At 41.5% G+C, this 20,386-nt stretch overlaps 1 protein-coding gene across 3 annotated transcripts in view; it reads left to right on the top strand.

The window, feature by feature from the left end:
- Window positions 1-6,657: 6,657 nt before the first annotated feature.
- DDX6 (DEAD-box helicase 6) overlaps window positions 6,658-20,386 on the top strand; it is a 33,290-nt gene continuing 19,561 nt past the window's right edge. Inside the window, exons 1-4 of one of the 3 annotated variants that reach the window (XM_032427834.1) lie at window positions 6,658-6,747; window positions 9,602-10,075; window positions 13,324-13,387; window positions 14,308-14,412. In XM_032427834.1, coding sequence (XP_032283725.1) covers window positions 9,876-10,075; window positions 13,324-13,387; window positions 14,308-14,412 — 369 coding nt within the window. In that variant the 5' untranslated portion in view covers window positions 6,658-6,747; window positions 9,602-9,875. Of the gene's footprint in view, window positions 6,748-6,853; window positions 6,957-7,342; window positions 7,389-9,601; window positions 10,076-13,323; window positions 13,388-14,307; window positions 14,413-20,386 lie in introns of those variants that run through there. The other 2 variants (XM_032427835.1, XM_032427836.1) reach the window with 2 other exon arrangements.

Below are 20,386 nucleotides of genomic sequence, written 5' to 3'. Positions count from 1 at the left end.
AAAAAGCATGGTCAGTGGAAGGCATCTCAAAGGAAGTAACATTGCGCCAAAACTGGAATGATAAGAAGGACATAGAAATTCAAAGACAAAAGAAAAAAAAAATCACAAGAATAGTCTTACCCCAGCAGTGATCTGAAGGTCAGTAGGGCCAACCTCCCACTCATGGGGTTTGGGTTGATGTAATAGCGGAGAAGCAGAAATGGAAGCAATACCCCAGAGCAAGAATGGATGCCACCTAGCAAAATGCCTGTCTTGAGGTGGCCCTCAGTGAATGCTAGCTAATTCCTCCCTCTTCTCCCACTCAGCAGGTAATCGGAGTGAGTGGAGATTGTTTTTGTTTGTTGTTTAGAATGGAGAAAAAGTTGGGCATGAATCCAGGTTAAGGGGAAGAACCAGCCGAGAGGGAGATATTAAAATGTAAGGGAAAAGTGGTAACCGATGGAATATTTTATTTAAAAAGGGATAGATGTAGGGCCAGGTTAACTTGAGATAGGAGGTGTGGTACTTCATCCTCTAAGATGGGAATAATCAGAAGTCTGCACGAGGGAGGTGGAAAGTTAACGAAGCTTCTTTGGTAAGGCTTTGATTTGAAGGTGGGCCATGGATAGAAGAGATCTGGAATGCTGCTGTGGGGAAAATATGTCCTTTAAGAACAGTGGTTCTCATCCTTGGCTGCACATTAGGATCTTTTGGGGAGACTTAAAATAAAAAATGATGCTCAATCCCCCGCCCCAAGGATTCTGATTTAATTCCTCTGGGATAGGGCCCCAGCACCAGTGTTTTCTAAAGTGCCTGTGTAGACGTTAATGAGCAGCCAGGATTGGGAACCACCAGTAAGAGGCTTGCAGAGCTGCAGAAAGGGCTCAGCTGAGGTGTGGGAACATGAATTTGTTGTGGAGCCAATCAGCTTGGTAACACGCCTCTCTCCAGCACCAACATTCCTGGAGAAGAAGCTGTGAAATTAGAGCATGGCACTTGTTTATCTGAGATGGGTAAGGCCCTAAGCTGAAGAAGTAAGTGAGAATAGAGGCTGGAGAAAAAGAATTGAACTGGCCTACCAGAGGCTCTAGTCTGATAGACTAAGAATAGATTCAGACAAAATCTAATAAAATAATGATAGCAATACCAAGTAATTTTTTAAGTGCTATCTCTACCAACTACTAAAATAAGGGATTTATACAAATTCTCATTTACTCTTACATAGCTCTGGGTCCTATTATCCCCATCTTATAAATAGGGAAGATGAAGCTTAGAAGTTCAGAAAAGTTTTCCGGGAAACCTGGCTGGCTCAGTCAGAAGAGCATGCGATTCTTGATCTGGGGGTTGTGAGTTGAAGCCCCATGTTGGGTGTAGAGATTACTTAAATAAATAAATAAATAAATATTTTTTAAAAAGGTTCCCAAGTTTATGGAGTTAATAAGTGACAGAACTGGGATTTGAACCCATATCTGACTGACTCTGGAACCTGAGCTCTGGTTGGGCAGGAGCAAGGGAGTGGGAAGGTTGGAAGGGTAAGAGCTTGTGGCAATCTACTGGGTTTTGAATGGGATTTAGATAGGCCCAGAGGAAAGAAAATGAGAGGGTTTCTCAAGGGAAACAATGGAAGGTGAGGGGATGGGTCTCCTATCAAGAGACCAGAGCCCCAAATGTATTGGCGGAAGAGTGGGAAATCAAATTGGGTGGGCACATTGGCAGTCGCAATCTGTCAATGGAGTACAGACTCCAGGTGGAAAAAGAAACTAGGAGACATTAAAGGGTTATGTAGGGGGTGCTTGACATGATAAAGAGTAATGTTTAAACTTCATCAAGCAGATAAAGGGCTAGAAGTTCACTGGGGAGATCGCCACACTGAAATACTGTTTTCTCCCCATGTTCCCTGTCTTGTCCTGGTAGCCACAGATGGTACTTAATCCAATGTTGGCACTCAGGACTGCAGAGACTGTCCACTCTTTAGCTATAAGGTACCTTCCCAGAGCTCATACTGGAGATCACAGTCTATTTTCAAAGACCAATAAAAAGTCCTGCAAATTGACTAGTGGCAGGAAATCAGAGCGGGACACTTGTCATGATTGTTGCTACCCCTGCAAGAGAAAGTTATTCAGGGGCGCCTGAGTGGTGCAGTCAGTTGGGCATCTGGCTCAGTTCATGATCTCATAGGTCATGGAATCGAGCCCGTATTGGGCTCTGCGCTCAGCAGGGAGTCGGCTTGAGGATTCTGTCCCTCTGCCCCTCGCCCCCCACACGTGCAAGCTCTAACTCTAAAATAAATAGACAAATTTAAAAGAGAGAGAGAGAAGGTTATTCAGAAACAATTTTGTTACAAGGTCCTGGGTACCAAGGAGACATGGTACACATACCAATACCACGACAAGTCCACAAGTTTGCCATGGACCCCCATCAATATTACCTGTCAGCAACCAGCCCTGAACTAATTCAGAAAGCACCCAAGGGGACCAAGGCATCATAGATGGAATGATGGAAGTTCTTTCTTGATCAGAGTAGACCAAATTAAATTTATACCTAAAGAACTGGTCTTCAGATTTCAGTGTCTTCCTAGCCACACATTATTTTCAAATTAATGAGTAAGTTAAAATTGTTGGTGCACCGTAATTTTAGGAGAACTGAAGAGGCAAAATGAATAGCTAAGATTCTCTGGGTGATGACCAGAACAATGCTGGAACCTAATGAGACCAAAAGAAACCTGGAGAGCTGAGCTAGCTGGTGGTGGTACCCTAGGAATGGAGAGATTTTTTTCTGTCAAAGGGAATGTAAATTCTGCAGCTAAAGCTGGCAGTTTGGGGAAAATGTGTTTAGCCCACCCACTTCCCTCTCTGTTTATAATACTGCTTTCCTACTTTTCAACTTAAGTTTATTCTGGAACTGGAACATTTATTCCAACAAAATGTGCCTGGTGTGGTCTCTCAGTGATTAAAGACATCTGCTTAGTATGCATTAACTTCTGGGTAGTACTTGTACCTCTCTGAGGATCGCTTTGCTAAGCCCTCAGTAGGCTGATGCTGCTTCATTTTCTTCAGGTGTATAAATTAAAGCAGCAATTTTTACCTGCAATGGGTCCAAAGAAAATGGTACTTAGCATCTTGGGCTCATTAGCCTTTAGTCTGGGTTAGCAACTACCAGATGTTGCTTTGAGCATATTTGGAGAAGAACTTTATCTGTTGAACCTTCTTTTGGAAAATCAAAATATTATCCTGCAAACCATGAAAGAGAGAAATGCTGTACTATAAAGCTTAGGCAGGTGTGATATAATCATGTTATTGAGGATATGGTATGGGCAAATCTTTTTTATTCTAAGTAATGAAGTAGTTTGAATTTTAAAAAACCAAACTATCATGTTTCCTTAAAAAAAAAAAAACTCATAGAAAGCTAAAAGTGTGAAATCCATTTTAGCATGTTGAAAACATTTGGGGTTTTTAAGATAGTATCACAGATGTATATATTCCAGGTTGAAATTACTTGGAATTCTAGATTCTAAATATTTTAAATTGAAGTTTAAATGAAATCAAGTATAAATTAACCTGTGATTTTTTTCCTTCTAGTTATTTTTAGGTAAGTAAATGAGGATAGGACATGAGACTGGCAAACAATATTTGCTGGGAGGACCCATTATTGTGATCAAATTCCAAGTAGCATTTTCTAGTTGCAGGTCATGACTTACAAAAAAAAAAAATTCTGTTGTATTTTATTAATTTTTTTTTAAATGAACATTCTCCCACAGGAGAGTAAGCAGAGTCTATTTTTTTTTTTTTTTTTTGAAGATTTTATTTACTTATTTGTCAGAGAGCGAGCCCAAGTGGGGGGAAACTGCAGGCAGAGGGAGAAGCGGACTCCCTGCTGAGCAGCAGGGAGCCCGATGCGGGACTCAATCCCAGGACCCTGGGATCATGACCTGGGCCGAAGGCAGACGCTTAACTGACTGAGCCACCCAGGCATCCCAAGAATTCTGTTGTATTTTAAACAGAGATAGTGAAAACCTCAATTCTATGTATGACTCTTTTTTCTTTTTAAAAATATCTTTCCTACAGACCAGTTCTCTAGGAGCCAGCCAGCAATGCAGGCCTAACACGTTAGCTAACAGCTTCATAGTTCAAAACCCAGTAAGTAGGGTATCAGGGAAGAGCCGGTGACAAAAACAAAATGGAAATGACCAATATATCTTGGGAAGCACTTTACTACAATCAATAGGTGGCCTCACTGGGGACAACACAGCCTCCAGAAGCCGTATTTACCACAGATCACCCAAACTATTATATTCAATATTAGCTAAAAAGCCAAAGGATTGGAATCGTGTCATTTTTTTTTTTTTTTTTTAGAGGGAGGCGCAGAGCAGGCGGTGGGGGGGGGCAGAGGGAGAGGGAGAATCCTAAGCAGGCTCCACACCCAGCACAGAGCCCAATGCAGGACTCCATCTCACAACCCTGAGATCATGACCTAAGCCAAAATCAAGAGTCGGCGCCCCTGTGTGATATTTTTAAATATAATTCATAAAGATACTGTGTACATTATCAAATAATTCATCTGTATTCCTAAAGTGTCATATTTTCTATGCTTCTCATTAATCTGCTTGAACTAAAGAAAAAACATGTATTGAGATACTGGGATTGGACCTACCAACCATTGAAATTGAACCCAGAAGAAAGATCCGATGATTCATAGCTTAATTCTGCACCATCTATGCTTCTCACCAGAAACTGCAAAGGGCTAAGTTGTAAGGATATCTGAGTGTCTTGCAAGAACATGATGCAGGATCATTAAAGGTTTTGGCCCTGGCAGGATTCCTAGGTGAGAATGGGGACCTCTATTTCATAATCCCTCCTCACTTTCGCTTTTGGTCATGACTCAACCAGGCCCCTTTTGAAGGTATTCACTTATTTGTGAACGCAAACCCCTTTCCTCTGCCTAGTCTCATTTCTTGAGTGGCCTAGGCAAAGAACCCCATTTTAAATCCTTAGGCAGTGGCCCATTTTAAATCCTTAGGCTCCTCTCCCTCCCACTTACTTCCTACCCTCCTTCCCCTCACATTCCTGCTACTTGGAAAGACAGTGTGGCAAACAAGGCCTCACATTTTAACATTATATTAACAACTTACCCATCCTCTCTCTAGGAGGGGCACAAGGTGCAGGGTTAGTCCCTTACATGAGTGGTGGTGTAAAAAAATCTGGGAGATGACATGCTACAAATTTAGAATTTAAAAAAAATTGTAAGGGGAACCTTCTTCATAATCTCAAGAACAGGCTTTTCACACTTCTCTACCACCTTTCCATGGGCTGTGTGAAAATAAACAAAGACGACCAAACGAGAACAGGCTATTTATCCAGAGCTTGCTGAGCATGGGAGCCGGCCCCCTTCACTTAGTTTGGTGGAGACTCCAAGGCAGGCAGTGAAAACAGGGAAGTCTCGAGGCACGCTTTGATTGGAGGTTGTGGGCATGAGGAAGCAGGAGGCAGGCTAACTAGAAGCGGGGCGTGTGATGGGATTGGTTTGGGGAACATATTTGGCTTTCTCTGATTGGCCCCGAGTTAGAAGCAGGGGCAAAAATTGGGGAAGCTGGCAGTCAATGACCAGAGGGCCGCTCATTCTGGGCCGACCCCTGCGGAGGCCGGTGGTCTGGCTGCCCCGGGCCGGTTGCTGCAGAGATTGGGGGTCGGAGTTGTGTTGTCACACACGGTCTGGCCATTGTCCTGTGCCGCCCATCTCCCAGCTGGGTGAGACCCAGGTTTTTCTTTTCCCTTGACCTGGCCAGCTTCCTGGCTTCACATTTTTTGTTTTACTTGGGACCAAACAGCGCTCCCGATATTTCTGTTAAGGATAAGCGGAGACATCAGGACATGACAAGTACTTATGGGGACAGATACAGATACACAGAAGTAGCTTTCTAGTGAGAGGCCGAAGAAAGAATCGCTCTCGGCCGCCTTCTGGTTCCTATTTCCAGGAGAAGTGACTCCTCAGCAGCTTTCCCTTCCTGTCGGGGAGGCTGGCCCTCCGGGGCCGGGAAGGTCGCAGTCCCGGGCCCCCGCACCCCCGTCCCGGGCCGTCGCCCCCCTTCCGGCCCCCAGTCCCGGGCGCGCGCCGGCGCCCCCCGACCACTAGTTCGGCGCGTTCCTGGACGGAGGCGCACCGGGAGGGGCTCGGCCGCGCCACCCCCCGGCCCGGTCCTGCGGCAGCCTCCGCGGCCCGCGGGGGATGTCAGGTCAGCTCTCTCGTCCCCGAGCCGCGACTCGGACGCCTCGTTCCCGGAACGCGTCCTTGCTCGGGAACAAGCAGCTCCTCCTCTGGTCACAACCCCCGCTTTCCACTTGCGGGGGGCGAAGGCAGGGCGGACTCTTCCCGGCCACCATTCCCCACTCATTTCTCCTCAGCTGTGAAAAAGCTAGCTCTCCTTCCCACTCAGAAAGGAACCCGTATTTCCCCTTCGAGTCTCCGTCCCCGGGGCCCCCCGTCGGTGTGAGAGCACGGCAGTCCATTTTCTCCTCAGGGAGGCTCCCCGGCCCACATTCCTCCGGCCGCGAAGCCGGGGAGGCCGTGACGGCGCGGCGGCGGCAACGGCAGCGGCGGAGCTCCCGCCATCTTGCGTGGAGGAGGAGCCGCGGCCGCCGCCATGCGGACAGGCAGGGGGAGGGGGAGAGGAGGGGGAGGGGCGGCGGGCGAGCGGGGGAGGGGCAGAGCAGCCGAGTTAGCTCAGCCCGGGCGGCGACTCCGGCGGCGCCATGAGAGCGGGCAGCGGCGGAGGTAGGGTCGGGCGGCCGGGAGAGCCGGCGGGCGCGGGCGGCCCTGCGGAGCGGCCCCCGGGGCGGGGGCGGGGGCGGGAGGAGGAGGCAGAAGCGAGGGACCGGGTGGGGGCGGGCGGAGGTTTCCGAGGAGGAAGGAGCCGCCGCCATTTTGGGAGCTTCGAGTCAACAATAAAGGACCGAGGGTGCCGAGCGGGAGTGGCCTCGGTGGTAGGACTCGGGCCCCAGCCGCGGGGAGTGGGGTGAGGTGGTGGGGTCGAGGTCAGCGGTGCGGTCGGGGCCGCGGGAAGCCCCTCGGCGGGGGGGGGGGGGGCGCTCTGAGGCGGAGGCCTGAGGCCTGGCCGGGCCCCGGGGAGGAAGGCGGGCGGCGGGCGGCAGCCGTGTGGGGTGGGGGCGCCTGAGAAGAGTCGAATCTGGGAATGTCGTGCGCGGAGGGGTCCGGAGAAGGAGCGGGCGAAGTACTCAGAGGAGCTTTGTGGAAGACGAGGGGATGTGGGACCACAGAGGCGGCAAGGACTTAGGGGGATGGTGGAGGTTATAGGGTACGAGGCGGCCCTATAGGGGGCGGCAGGGATATGCAGCGTCGGAGGGCTCGTTTTGGAAGAGGACCCGCTGCTGCTTGCTTGGAATAAGGCCTCGTAGGTCGGTAACAAGAGGGTGATTATGGAGCCCCCGAGTCGTGAAGGGAAAGGAGGGGCTTTCTGACTTAAGGGTTTCTCTTTGGGGCTTTATAGGGGGAGTCCCTATTGTTTCCTGCCCGCGGAGTTGGTTCCCTGCCTGCGGAGTTGGTTCCCTGCTCTTGTGGCGCAGCTGCGATTATAGGGCACCAACCCTTTTGTTTATGGTCACAGGGGGCTGACTAGAAGTGTGTGGTTTGGGGGGGGGCGTATTGGGGGAGCAAGAAATTATTGCCCCAGAGTTACGGGGCTCAAATCATTGGCTTCTTTCCCTCATCACTCACTCCCTTTTCTCTACCACAGTCCTTTTCCCTTCAGAATAAAAACAGTCCCTCCAACTTGCAGACCAAGCTTAGAGAAACTGCGCTGCATTTGCAAACAAAAGCTCTTGTCTGAGATGACGATAGTGTTTTGGGTGTGAAACTGTCAATTGCTAACTACAATCTGGGAAGTGCTGTAATTAACTCCGCAAGGGGCTCCTCCCAACTAGTCTACGTTTCGTTAGTATTTTTGAAAATGTAGAATGTAACTTGCAAGTCTAAATTGGGAAAGGGTAGGAGGAATATTTCCTTCTCTGAGACATAAAGCTGCAGTGCAGGTTTCGGTTCAAGTAAGAAGGGAGTAATAGTCACATTTTGGATCTAGGGAGATAGGAAGTCTTATGTTAAGAGCTCAAGGGACAATAATGATATCTTTTAAACTTTAGAGGTTACCCTCTTCATCCTTAGTGCTTGGCAACAAACAAGTCTTGTGTGAACTCCGTGATATTGTTGATCATAATATAAACCTGTCAATACAGGAAACCATTTACCACCTTGAACTGAAATTAGGTGGCTGTTAACCATGGTCTGCGTAAGGCATCAGATTCTAAGAGACTTAGAAATAATACAGCTTTGTGTATGTGATAATCAGGATTTGCTTCTGAGCAACTTTATTTTCAGTTTTTAAAAAAGACATAACCAGTTGTCTTTTAGAAAAGATTTATTGCTTTGGAATCCTTGGTGTTTGGCAAAAAAAAAAAAAAAAAATCACCATTAATAGACTAGTGTATTTTTTGGTAAGAAATATAAAGGAGTTAAAAAAGAACAAACCCAGCAGAGGAAGAGTAGTCCCTTATTTTCTGGCGTTTGTAAATTGTTTTTATTTACTACATTTCAAAATAAGAATTTGATTTTGGGAATAATTGAAAATGGCGGAGATTGGCCAGTTCTTTTTTAAAACAACTATTAATTAGTACTCTGGATTTCTTGGAAAGTTTGGTTAAAGTTATTAGTGTGTTTTAGTCTTTCACAGATTTTTAAACACAGGCAATTTCCTTTTCGTGTTTTTATAGATATTTTTAATAACAGCAACTATTTTAAGTTAGGATACACTTTTTGAAAAGTGTTATTGAAATGTATGTAGCTAATAGTTTTTTAATATTCAAATTTTATTAAGGGAGCTAAAGATTTTCTTGGCTGTTTCTCAAGCGAAAGATTTTGACATGTAGACATGTGTTATCTCTTAACTGCTTCAGTTGTTTTAAGGGGCAAAATTTAAGAGAGAAAATAATTTATTTTTGTTCATAAAATTGAACCTCTATGGTTGAAATTCATAAAGGCACAAATGTGTTTTTTTTCCTGAAAGCATAAAGTTAAGTCAAAAGCTCACTTAATTTCAAGAATTCTCAGTTGCTGTCAGAAATAGGGAAAAAAAAAAAAAAAAAAAGAATTGTCTTGCCTTGTTCCAAGATATGTAGATTTACGTTAATAAAATTGTGTGATACTTCACTGAGTTGTAATGCAATTAAGTGTAATGAATCATTGACTTTTAGAGGTGGCAGGGACTTTTAGAGAATTCATCAGGGAGGAAACTGAAAGGAGGAGATTGCCATTTGACAGCTAATGCTAATTTAATCACAGTATCTTTCTACCTCATCTTCTCTGGGTTACTTTGAACTGACAATTTAAAATGTTTGAGATTGGTCTCAGTTGGCTTGGGTTTTTTTGTTTTGTTCTTTTTTTTTTTTGAAGCAGTTCATTTTTGTGTGTCTCTTCCTAGCCTGGCTAGGGTTTTGGTCTAAGTACATCTGTATTCTTATTTCTTAAATAGAGTGATTTCCTCTAAAGGGGTTCTTTTAAAAGGGAAAGTTTTTTTAACTTTCCTGTGTTTGCTAATTAAGCTTTCTCTTTGTTTCAGATTGAAGTGAGTGAATTCAGATATATAACTCAACCTTGTTAGAGGGCTTTTTAAAAAATAAAAAGTTGATTCGGTGCATGAGAGCAAGTTACTGCTGCTTACCGTTCAGAGACTTACAGGTGCTTGCCTGCATTGCAATAAAGGACTCATATATTGAGCAAGACTTATATTTATCTCTTCGTTTTGGAGAGCCTAATAAACTGTTATTACAGTTTCTCTACTGACTTTCAAAAGTTTTGAAGTTTGAAAGAGACATCTTTACAATTAATACAGCATGAGCACGGCCAGAACAGAGAACCCTGTTATAATGGGTCTATCCAGTCAAAATGGTCAGCTGAGGGGCCCTGTGAAGCCCAGTGGTGGCCCCGGAGGAGGGGGCACACAGACACAGCAACAGATGAACCAGCTGAAAAATACCAACACAATCAATAATGGCACTCAGCAGCAAGCACAGAGTATGACCACCACTATTAAGTAAGTGTTAGAATAAATAATAAACACTTGGGAGACCAAGGAGGTATCTTTTTGCTACTTTGTTGTTGACTACTTTAAACCTTATTTTAACCATTTTGTTTGCAAAGAAAAGACAGATGACTTTGTTTTATGGCGGGTGGGTATTTGCAATTGAATAATGTATTTTTGTCATAATTCAGGTTCATTAACAAACATAGATACAGATGATATATATTATCTTTGTATACATTACTTTTTGAAACATTTCTGGCTTTCATAATTAGCTCAGATTCATCCTGTTTTTGCCAGTATGGCTTTTTCCCTAGTGTTGTAACTGTACCTTATCCTAGTTTAAGTGGCAGTTAAAGCCAGTTTCAAGTTTTTGAATTTAAAGACTGGCCCAGCCTTCTGAATCCAAACATACTCACTGATAAAAAATTTATCCATGACTTTTTTTTATATTTAAGATTATGGAACTTAGTTTTCTACTTAAAAAAAAAAAAGCTTTCTCCTTTTACACACACACAGAATTATAAGCCGTTATATATCATAGGGTTTTCAAGATTTTGAACTCCTGGAAATGCATGGAACGGAATAGTCCTAAGTCCCTTTGACTCTCAAAATTTAAGAGCCTCATCTTACTACAGAATATTTTTTCTTGTAAATATGCTGTTTGTCATCTAAGTGTACACTTTAAATTATTACTGATAACTATCAGTCTAAAGATTCAGTTAATAGAAAATTAACATTGAAGATTTTTGACCCCATTTCACATTTAACTTTATTGTTAAAATCTAGGCATAGGGCGCCTGGGTGGCTCAGTTGTTAAGCGTCTGCCTTCAGCTCAGGTCATGGTCCCAGGGTCCTGGGATCTAGCCCCACATCGGCCTCCCTGCTCAGCGGGAAGCCTGCTTCTCCCTCTCCCACTCCGCCTGCTTGTGTTCCCTCTCTCCTGTCTCTCTCTCTCTCTCTGTCAAATAAATAAATAAAATCTTAAAAAAAAAAAAAATCTAGGCATAGAGATTGATTTATTCTCTTGAAATCTTCATGTGAAATCTCTCATTAGAATAGTGATGCTAAGAATTCCCATTCTCTCTGGGTCACTGAACTAAAGTGTGTGTTATATTAAACCTAGATCTTTTCCATGCCTCAGAAGCACTTCCTAAAGAAAAGTAGCACTTAAAAGCTACCGGAATATCATACAGATGGTTACTTGAATGTGGTTTACTAGTGACCTCTAAGAATTAATTCCTGTTGGAATTGGTTTGGTCATTGTGAGAATTGGTATTAATGCATATTCTGTTATTTTTTTTGCATATTTTTAAGCTTTAATTAGTATAGAATTCTCTAAATTGTAGTTTGTCTTGACAAAATATGAGTAGGCTAGCAAAATTCAGGCTATTTTTAAACATAAACGTGTTATTTCATTATTTTCTACTTAAATTCTGATTTCGGGCAATAGGATTTTGCTTTTTCTTTTTTGGTCTGCCTGGGATTAATGGGTTCTTTTTCATTCTGTGGGTTCTTTAAATCTCAGTTGTTTTTTTTTTTTTTAATCTGTCATCTCTTCCATGAAGGCTTCTAGATTGCATCACTGTCTTCAGAACTCTTCTAATACTTTATCACTTATTTTCTCATTTTAAATAGTTTGGGTCTTTTAACTCCTAAGGTTATAAATTCCTTGTGGTAAGATTTTCCATTGTATTTCTGTATTTTTATTCACTTTATATTGAATTTGACAATGGCAAGCTGGCGTACTAGGATGTTCAACTGACATTTTTGCTCAGGAACTTTGGTGTGTTAATTATAGGCAGAGGTGAAAGGCTTTGGTACCCATGGAATTGGTAGCAAATAGTTATCTGTGTTAGAGTATCTTAAATTATATGGGACCTAGCTTTAAGTAAAGTAAGTGCTTCTCTTTCTAAATCAAGACTCTTGAGATGTTTTGGGGGCTCTGATTATGTAAGAGTTGCTATAATGAAATCAGTGAAAACTTCTTTTAAAGATGACATTGACCATTTTTTTCCCATTAGATGCTTTGAGTATTATTTGAGGTTTTTACCTGACCAAAAAGAGATTTGGTTTCAGCATTCTCAGTAAAAAAAGACTGAGAGATAGTCATTAACAGCTAATACTGAGTTCTTTTTTTTTTTTTTTTTTTAAGATTTTATTTACTTGAGGGGGGATGGTGGTGAGGACAGAGCCTGATGTAGGGCTCAGTCCAGGACCCTGAGACCATGACCAGAGCCAAAATCAGATGGTTGACCAGCTGAGCTACTCAGGCACCCCCTGAGTTCTTATTTTGCCAGGAACTATGCCTAGGGCTTTATGTAAATTATTTGATATAATTCTCAACCCCCTTTATGTATGAGAGAATTGAAGGCTTAGAAAAGTAACTGCTGCAAAGTCACAAAAATATTAAGTAGTTAGAGTCAGAGCTTGACCTCGGGTCTGAAACTTTAGAGCCCTTGGTTTTAATTAGTCACCAAAAGTTAGAAACTCAGATGCTTACAGGAGACTGTGCCACATGGGGAGGTACTTGCTTTATCTAAAGGAGTCTGCTGCTTGATTTAAGCTCCCAGTTATTGGGGCGCCTGGGTGGCTCATCGTTAAGCGTCTGCCTTCGGCTCAGGTCATAATCCCAGGGTCCTGGGATCGAGCCCCGCATCGGACTCCCTGCTCAGCGGGAAGCCTGCTTCTCCCTCTCCCACTGCCCCTGCTTGTTTTCCTGCTCTCGCTATCTCTCCCTGTCAAATAAATAAATTAAAATCTTAAAAAAAAAAGCTCCCAGTTATTAACCTCTGTCAAACTGTTGATATGCAGAAGTTTGGAACTAGTGTTGCTAAAGCTTCCTTTTTTTTTTTATTTCCAAGAAAAGCCAGAATCTGGACTTTTATATGAAATCTCCTCGTTTTTAACTGTTGGCAACTAATTTAAATTAAAACACACTAATGTCAAACAAAACACAGGGGTTACCAGTTTGGACAACAGTTGCACTGTATACTACACTGCTTCTCTTAAGAGGATGGATGCGTTACTCCCTTCTATTCTTGATTTTTTTTTTAATCCTCTCTAGATTGTTCTTTTCTAAGAAGAACAGTTTTTCTAATGCTGTTTATTTCTGTTAACTATATTCCAAAGTAAATGGCAATATATTAAACTTACTGTGCTTTTTAGAACTTAATTGTAATTGTGGTGAATCATCTTTGTATTATTAGAATAGTGATGCTAAGAATTCTCATGCTTCAATTTTACTATATTCTCTGTAGACCTGGTGATGACTGGAAAAAGACTTTAAAACTCCCTCCAAAGGATCTAAGAATCAAAACTTCGGTAAGTTGATTGTAAAATTCAAGTGGAAAAATGGTGTGGAAACTCTAAAAGTGAAGTAGTTACTAAATAACAACAGGCACTGTGTGTTTACTCTTCCGTTGAAGTGGTTGACATTGTATGGATCATATATGATGAATTGCCAAAAATTTTCATTGTTTAGAGTATTATATTAATACAGTAATGTGTGTCTGTATATTAAATACTGTATTTATACATCTGTATATTTTATTTAACTTTGATGGAGTATTTTCATTGTTTGCAAGGCATTTTCTCAAAATTCTCTTGTGCTCCCAGCAATTACAGTAAGATTCAGGTTAGGTGTTATCCTTATTTTGTGGATGAGGACAAGGAAGTTGAGAAATTCGTTCTCTTAGCCCAGTGTTCCCAACTAGGGGTGATTTTTGTCCCTTAGTGGGCATTTAGCAGTAGCTAGAGACATTTTTGATTATCACAGCTTGTTAAACTCAATGAGGGGGATGCTACAGGATGGCCCCTTACAACAGAGAATTTTCTGGCCCAATGTCAATAGTGCTAAGTCTGAGAAATCAAAATTATTTACAGTAGGATATTTGCAGGCAATGAGTGGTGGAGCTACAGTTTGACTTCACATATTGTGATTTGTAATTCACAGCATGATGCTTTACATAGAAATAACAGTATTCAACCAGTCTTCAGAAGAATATGACCACAGGGTGGCCTTTCCCCAAAACAATTTTTAAGTGGGCCTGTGTGTGTTAAAGAGTGGTTATTCCTTAGGAATACTTGAAATACAGACCAAGACAGAGAACTCATTTGCATATATTTATATTTTAAATGGGGTAGAGGAAGAATAAGTCTCAAACTTTCTTAAGCATAGTAACTACCAAAGGAACACAGTTGTACTTTATTATTTTGTTGTTTCATTTGTTTTGTTTGACTAGGATGTGACCTCCACAAAAGGAAATGAGTTTGAAGATTATTGTTTGAAACGGGAGTTACTGATGGGAATTTTTGAAATGGGCTGGGAAAAGCCATCTCCTATTCAGGTATGTTTTCCCTTTTCATCCACATGTGATGTTATGAGTTAAGCATTCCATACTTTTTGATCTGTGTGAATGATAAAATTAGCATTTTTCTCATGTGTATACATGTGCACATACACACTTTGTCTGAACCATTTAAAGATAAGTCACAAAATCATGGCCCATTACCTCTAAATATTTCAGTGCGTATTTCCTAAGAAATAGGACTTTTTCTTTTTGAGTAAGCTCTATGCCCAACGTGGGGCTTGAACTCATGGCTGAGATCAAGAGTTGTATGCTGTACCAACTGAGTCAGCCAGGCGCCCCTGGGGATGTTTTATTGTGTAACCATAGTACAGTTATCTTTGGTCAATTTAACATTAATACAGTATTTTTATCTTATTTGTCATTTGTATTCTAATTTATAAGTGACCCTAAAATGTCCTTTAGAGCATTATTTTTTTCTTTTCTGTACAGGATGCCTCCTTAGATCAGGTATTGCATTTTAGTTAGGTCTCTAACCTCTTTTAGTTGTGAGCATTTCCCTAGTCTTTTTTGGTCTTTCATGACATTGACATTAAAAATACAGCCCTTTTTTTCTAATAGAATATTCCTCATTTTGGGTTTGTGTCATGTCTCCATGTGATTAGCCTCAAGTTATGCATTCTTAGCCAAACTGCTGTAGAAGTTACATTATGGCCTTCTCAAGCCACCACATTTGGAGGTATACACAGTGTCCATCTATTTCTCATTGGTGAATTTAATTTTGATTATCGTCTCAAGGTGGTGTCTGATTTTTCTACTGTATAATTGCTTTTCTCCCCCTGCCCTTGAAACTAATAAGCAGTTTGTGGGAAGCACTTTAAGACCATGCAGGTATCTTACTCTTCCATCAAAATTTCTCCCTAGTCTTTTTTTTTTTTTTTTTAAGATTTTATTTATTTATTTGACAGCCAGACACAGCGAGAGAGGGAACACAAGCAGGGGGAGTGGGAGAGGGAGAAGCAGGCTTCCCACTGAGCAGGGAGCCCAATGGGGGGCTCGATCCCAGGACCCTGGGATCATGACCTGAGCTGAAGGTAGACGTTTAACGACTGAGCCACCCAGGTGCCCCAAAATTTCTCCCTAGTCTTAGCATCCATTGGTGATTCTTGCATGATTTGATCTTTACTCTGATAGATTATGCTGTGTTTCCAATGCTAGCACTCCTTCCACATTTGGCCTTGTAAAGAAGAGCCTTGCCTGGCTCTCAAATAAATAAATAAAATCTTAAATAAAAAAAAAAAGCCTTCCCTATCTCTTCATGTATTTGTATATTATCAGTGTGGACTCACAAATTCCCCCCCCCCATGGTATTTTTATGGTCACATTGTCCCATTTTTGGCCATTGTGAGCTCCTTCAAGCTGGTCCCTGTGTTTTTTTTTTTTGTTTTTTTTTTTTATTTGACAGAGAGAGACATAGTGAGAGAGGGAACACAAGCAGGGGGAGTGGGAGAGGGAGAAGCAGGCTCCCCGCAGAGCAGGGAGCCCGACGCGGGACTCGATCCCAGGACCCCGGGATCACGACCCGAGCCAAAGGCAGTCGCCCAACCAACTGAGCCACCCAGGCACCCTGGTCCCTGTGTTTTTATAATGTACACACACCTGCTTTTTTTCTGATAGACTATTTTTTTAGAGCAATGTGAAGTTGACAGCAGTTGTAGAGATTTCCCAGAAACCCTGGTCCCCACTCATGGATAACCTCCATTATCAACATCCTTCACAAGAATGGTGCATTTATTACAACTAAGGAACCTCTATTAACATCATCCAAAGTTCATTATATATATTAAGGCCCACTCTTGGTGTTGTACATTCTGTGGGTTTGAACAAATGTGTGATGACATGTACTCATTGTAGTATAGACAGAGTAGTTTTACTGCCCTAAAAACCCTCTGTGCTCTGCCTATTCACTCCTCACCTCCCCCACCCCCTTCATTTTTCTTGAGTACTTCCTTTTTGGTATATCATGATGCTGAGCTTATCTATACCTATCTTGTCCCAGCCTTGGAATCAGCCGTTTCTCCAAGGAGCCCTGCTTAGTGGGATAGTAGTATTAGAGACTTAAATCTGCATAGTGCGTACACTCTTTGCTCTTTGGCCCTTTCGGTGAAAAGAACAAGGAAATATATGTATTATATACATAATGTATATATGTATGTATACATATGTATATGTATCTACATATATGTAGATATAAACACACGTGTTAATTAAAACTGTTAAACCGAAGCTGTAATAAGAACAAACCCTGTGACATCATTATTTTTTCATTGAGCAAACATGTACTGAGTAACCTAGAAAATGTTAGAGACTGGAGATGTTTTTATGAACAAGACAGGGTTCCTGCCCTCACAGTCAGGTGGATAAGACAGCTAATCGTACAGATAATTTCAATGTGCCCCTTTGTAGTTGAAATTGCATATATATGTAGCCATTAGAGGAAGTGATCCATATTCCAAGCAGAGAACACTGGGATAGTGGTTGCCTAGGGGTTTTCACCTTTGTTTGCCTTTGTGGACAAACTAAAGAAGTTTATTATGGCTGAGAAAGTATCGAGATAAGGTTATACATCACCAGATAGGCAATTTGAGTGCATATATTGAAAATATTTTGAAATTTACTTTTCTATAATGTAGTTCATGTTAATCCATTTTATTTACAGGGATGAAAAGTTTTATGAGAGTCTTCTACTGTAGGGACTATGTCATTCAACTTTATATCTCCAGTACTTAGCAAGGTGGATGGCAGGAAATGGGCCCTCAGATGTTCAGTGGTATTTAGAATGCTTTGATGAAATTATGGTTGACATGTCCGCAGGTTAACTTGGTCTATAGAACTATTGAACTAGTCTTGCAGTCAGACTGCCCACGTTGAATCCCAACTCCACTCCTTTATAAGTTGATTATTTGAATTATCTCTCTAAGCCTCAGTTTCCTGGCCTATAAAATTGATATAATAGTATATATCATAGAGGAGTTGTGAGATTAAGTGAGGTAATTCATTTTAGTATGCTTGGTATAGTGCCTAGTAGATGATATATGCTCTATAATAGTTATGAGTTATTATTCCATATGGTAGTTTTATCAAAAAAGGCAATGGGGAGGCAGGAAGGAATAAATGCCCCTGCTTTCCTCAAAAAAAGAAAAGAAGAAAAAGATTGGTTTGCTTAGCAAACTTAATTCATTTTCCTTTTTTAAGATTTTATTTGGCAGGGGTGGGGGGCAGAGGGAGAAAGAGAAACCCAAGCAGACTCTGCACTGAGCACAGAGCCCAACGTGGGGCTTGATCCCGTGACCCCAAGATCACGACCCGAGCCGAAACCAAGTCGGACGCTCAACCGACTGTGCCACCCAGGTGCCCCTAGCTGACTTAATTCTTAATGGACCCTTGCTGGCTCCTGTTTCTCACCTTTGTATTAAAATTTTAAAATGGATTTTGTTATTTGCACTTTCAGTATTAGTATAACATATAGACAGTTATCTTTCCAGCCACTTAACCAGTCTCACATTTAGCTTTTTCAGTAAAGTAGAAATAATAAGTAATCTCCCTCACAGGGTTTTTGTGAGGATTAAATGTAACGTGTAAACAAAATGTTTCAAAATAGCAAAGCAGTGTGTGAACATAAAGTATTATTTTAGGTATCTAAGACCACCATTCACATTGTCTTTTTCTTCCTTTTGTTTTGCCCAAAATCTGTGAAAAACACAAGATGTTCCTTAGAATTATTCAGTGTAATAAACTGTAAATATTAGGATTTTAGAACCAAAAAGAAATGAAATCCTGTAGTAAAATCTAACCTCATGACTGGCTGCCTTCTATTCATTGTGTTCTTACCTACTTTCCTTGTTTTCCTGTTGTTTTTAAGGTATTATCTTCCATAGTACTTAGTTTACAGTTTTACCCAGGCATTTTTTTTCCCAAACACAGAAGCCTTCTTGATCAGATGGGTGTCCTCTGCATTTGAATCTTTTTTAAGAGATGGTGAAATTTTATTGGCTGTAAGATTATTGGACAATGAGGCACTTAAAATTATATCCTCCAAAAAAATATTTTACACTGACAGGTTGGAACCAGATATACTACAGCTTGCCCCCACACATCTTTCTTTGGTGTAGCCATCTGTGACTCTAGTTCTGGTTCTGAATGCTGTGCTCCGTAGCTAGCATAACGACACCACTCTAAAGGCATAGCCTTACAGGAGCGCAGACTTCTTTGGAAGGCCTAAGAACCTACTGTTTTATTCTGCTTAACATTACGAAACCTTACAGAGTTGACCCTTGAACAGCAAGGGTTTGAACTGCAGGTGTTTTCTATGGTACTGTAAATGTATCTTCCTTACAATTTTCTTAATATTTTTTTCTCTAATTTCATTTATTTACATATAACATACAAAATGTTATTTTGTATGTTAATTTACATTAATGTAAATATATGACTATTTACGTTATCAGTAAGGCTTCCAGTCAGCAGTAGGCTATTAGTAGTTAAGTTTTAGAGGAGTCAAAAGTTCTATATGGATTCTCGATTGTGTGGGGTGTCAGTGCCCCAACCCCCACGTTCAGGGGTCAACTGTATTAACTTTGCGGTGATTGAAAATGACAACTCTTACTGCTTCAGACCATAGGCGCAACTTTTGAAGACTTTGTAGATAAGATAATGATGAAATGGCAGGTAGTCCATTATTGAGGGAAACATGGGAGTTCCTTATTGTTGGCAACAAAATTTCACATCAGGGTCAAGAATCTCAACTATTTTGAGAAATTATTTTGTCAACCAGGTTTAATAAGAATTAATAGTTTATTGTTGATAGGAATTACAGCATTCTTAATCCTTTGTAAATCATTTCTCTGGCTAATGTGGATTTCTTATTATAGGAATTGTTTTCCTAAGTTTGCAAAAAAAAAGTCTTTAAATGCATTTCCTCATTAGTTACTGTGGTAAAATTGGGGTGTGTTTCTTAAGTTAGAGATATTTTTGAAATTATTATCTTCCATATCCTTTTTTCTGGGCAGCAATAGATAGATACCTGTGACAACCATTGCTATCTCCTCCACCATACTCATACTATTTTTTCCCCCTGAAATTAAGATTTGTAAGGTCAGCTGGCCCTAGGAGGTAAAAAGAAACCACTACTCTAAAATCAGCTAATGGGGGCCCCTGGGTGGCTCAGTCGTTAAGCATCTGCTTTCAGCTCAGGTCATGGTCCCAGGGTCTTAGGATCGAGCCCTGCACTGGGCTCCCTGCTCCATGGAAAGCCTGCTTCTCCCTCTCCCACTCCCCCTGCTTGTGTTCCCTCTCTTGCTGTGTCTCTCTCTCTGTCAAATAAATAAAATCTTAAAAAAAAAAAAAAAAGCAGCTAATGGGGCAATTTTCAGCTTTTTTAGGTACCACACTTCTGTTAGCTGCTTCTCAGTACTAGGAAATTGGAAGGTATACTGTGCTTTGGTTGTAGGCAACAAACCAACTTGGGCTAACTTTAGCAAAGGGAAATTTATTGAAAGAATGTCAGAGGAGTTCACAAGAGTGAGAAAAGTCACACTTGGAATTGACCAAGGACTGAGGCAGCTCTGAAGGGCTTAGGAAGCTACAAATTGTTACGGGATGTACTATAACACTTTAAATTCTTAGAAGGGAGCATGGAGCTGGCCTGGCTTCAGTTGATGTCTCCCATTTAGCTGGGGAGGTTGCCTAGACTATCCATCCAGTGGGGTGAGGGACATGCAATTCCTCAGAAGAAAGGGTGCTATTAGGAAAGGGAAAATGGATCCTAGGGTAGCCAAAACACAACAAATACTTAGTGGGTCATTTCCACCTTACAGTGGAACATGGCCTTGGAGAGGTAAGGTGGTAGAATCAGACCTCAGGTTGTTGTGGGGTTGTCATGGGTTTGGTAACTTGACTAAGATAAAAATCACATATCACACAATTTACACATTTAAAGTATACAATTCAGTGG

This window comes from Phoca vitulina, unplaced genomic scaffold (genome assembly GCF_004348235.1).
Source record: "Phoca vitulina isolate PV1807 unplaced genomic scaffold, GSC_HSeal_1.0 scaffold38, whole genome shotgun sequence".
NCBI classification, from domain to species: Eukaryota; Metazoa; Chordata; class Mammalia; order Carnivora; family Phocidae; genus Phoca; species Phoca vitulina.
This window is presented reverse-complemented; position numbering and strand designations above follow the sequence as displayed.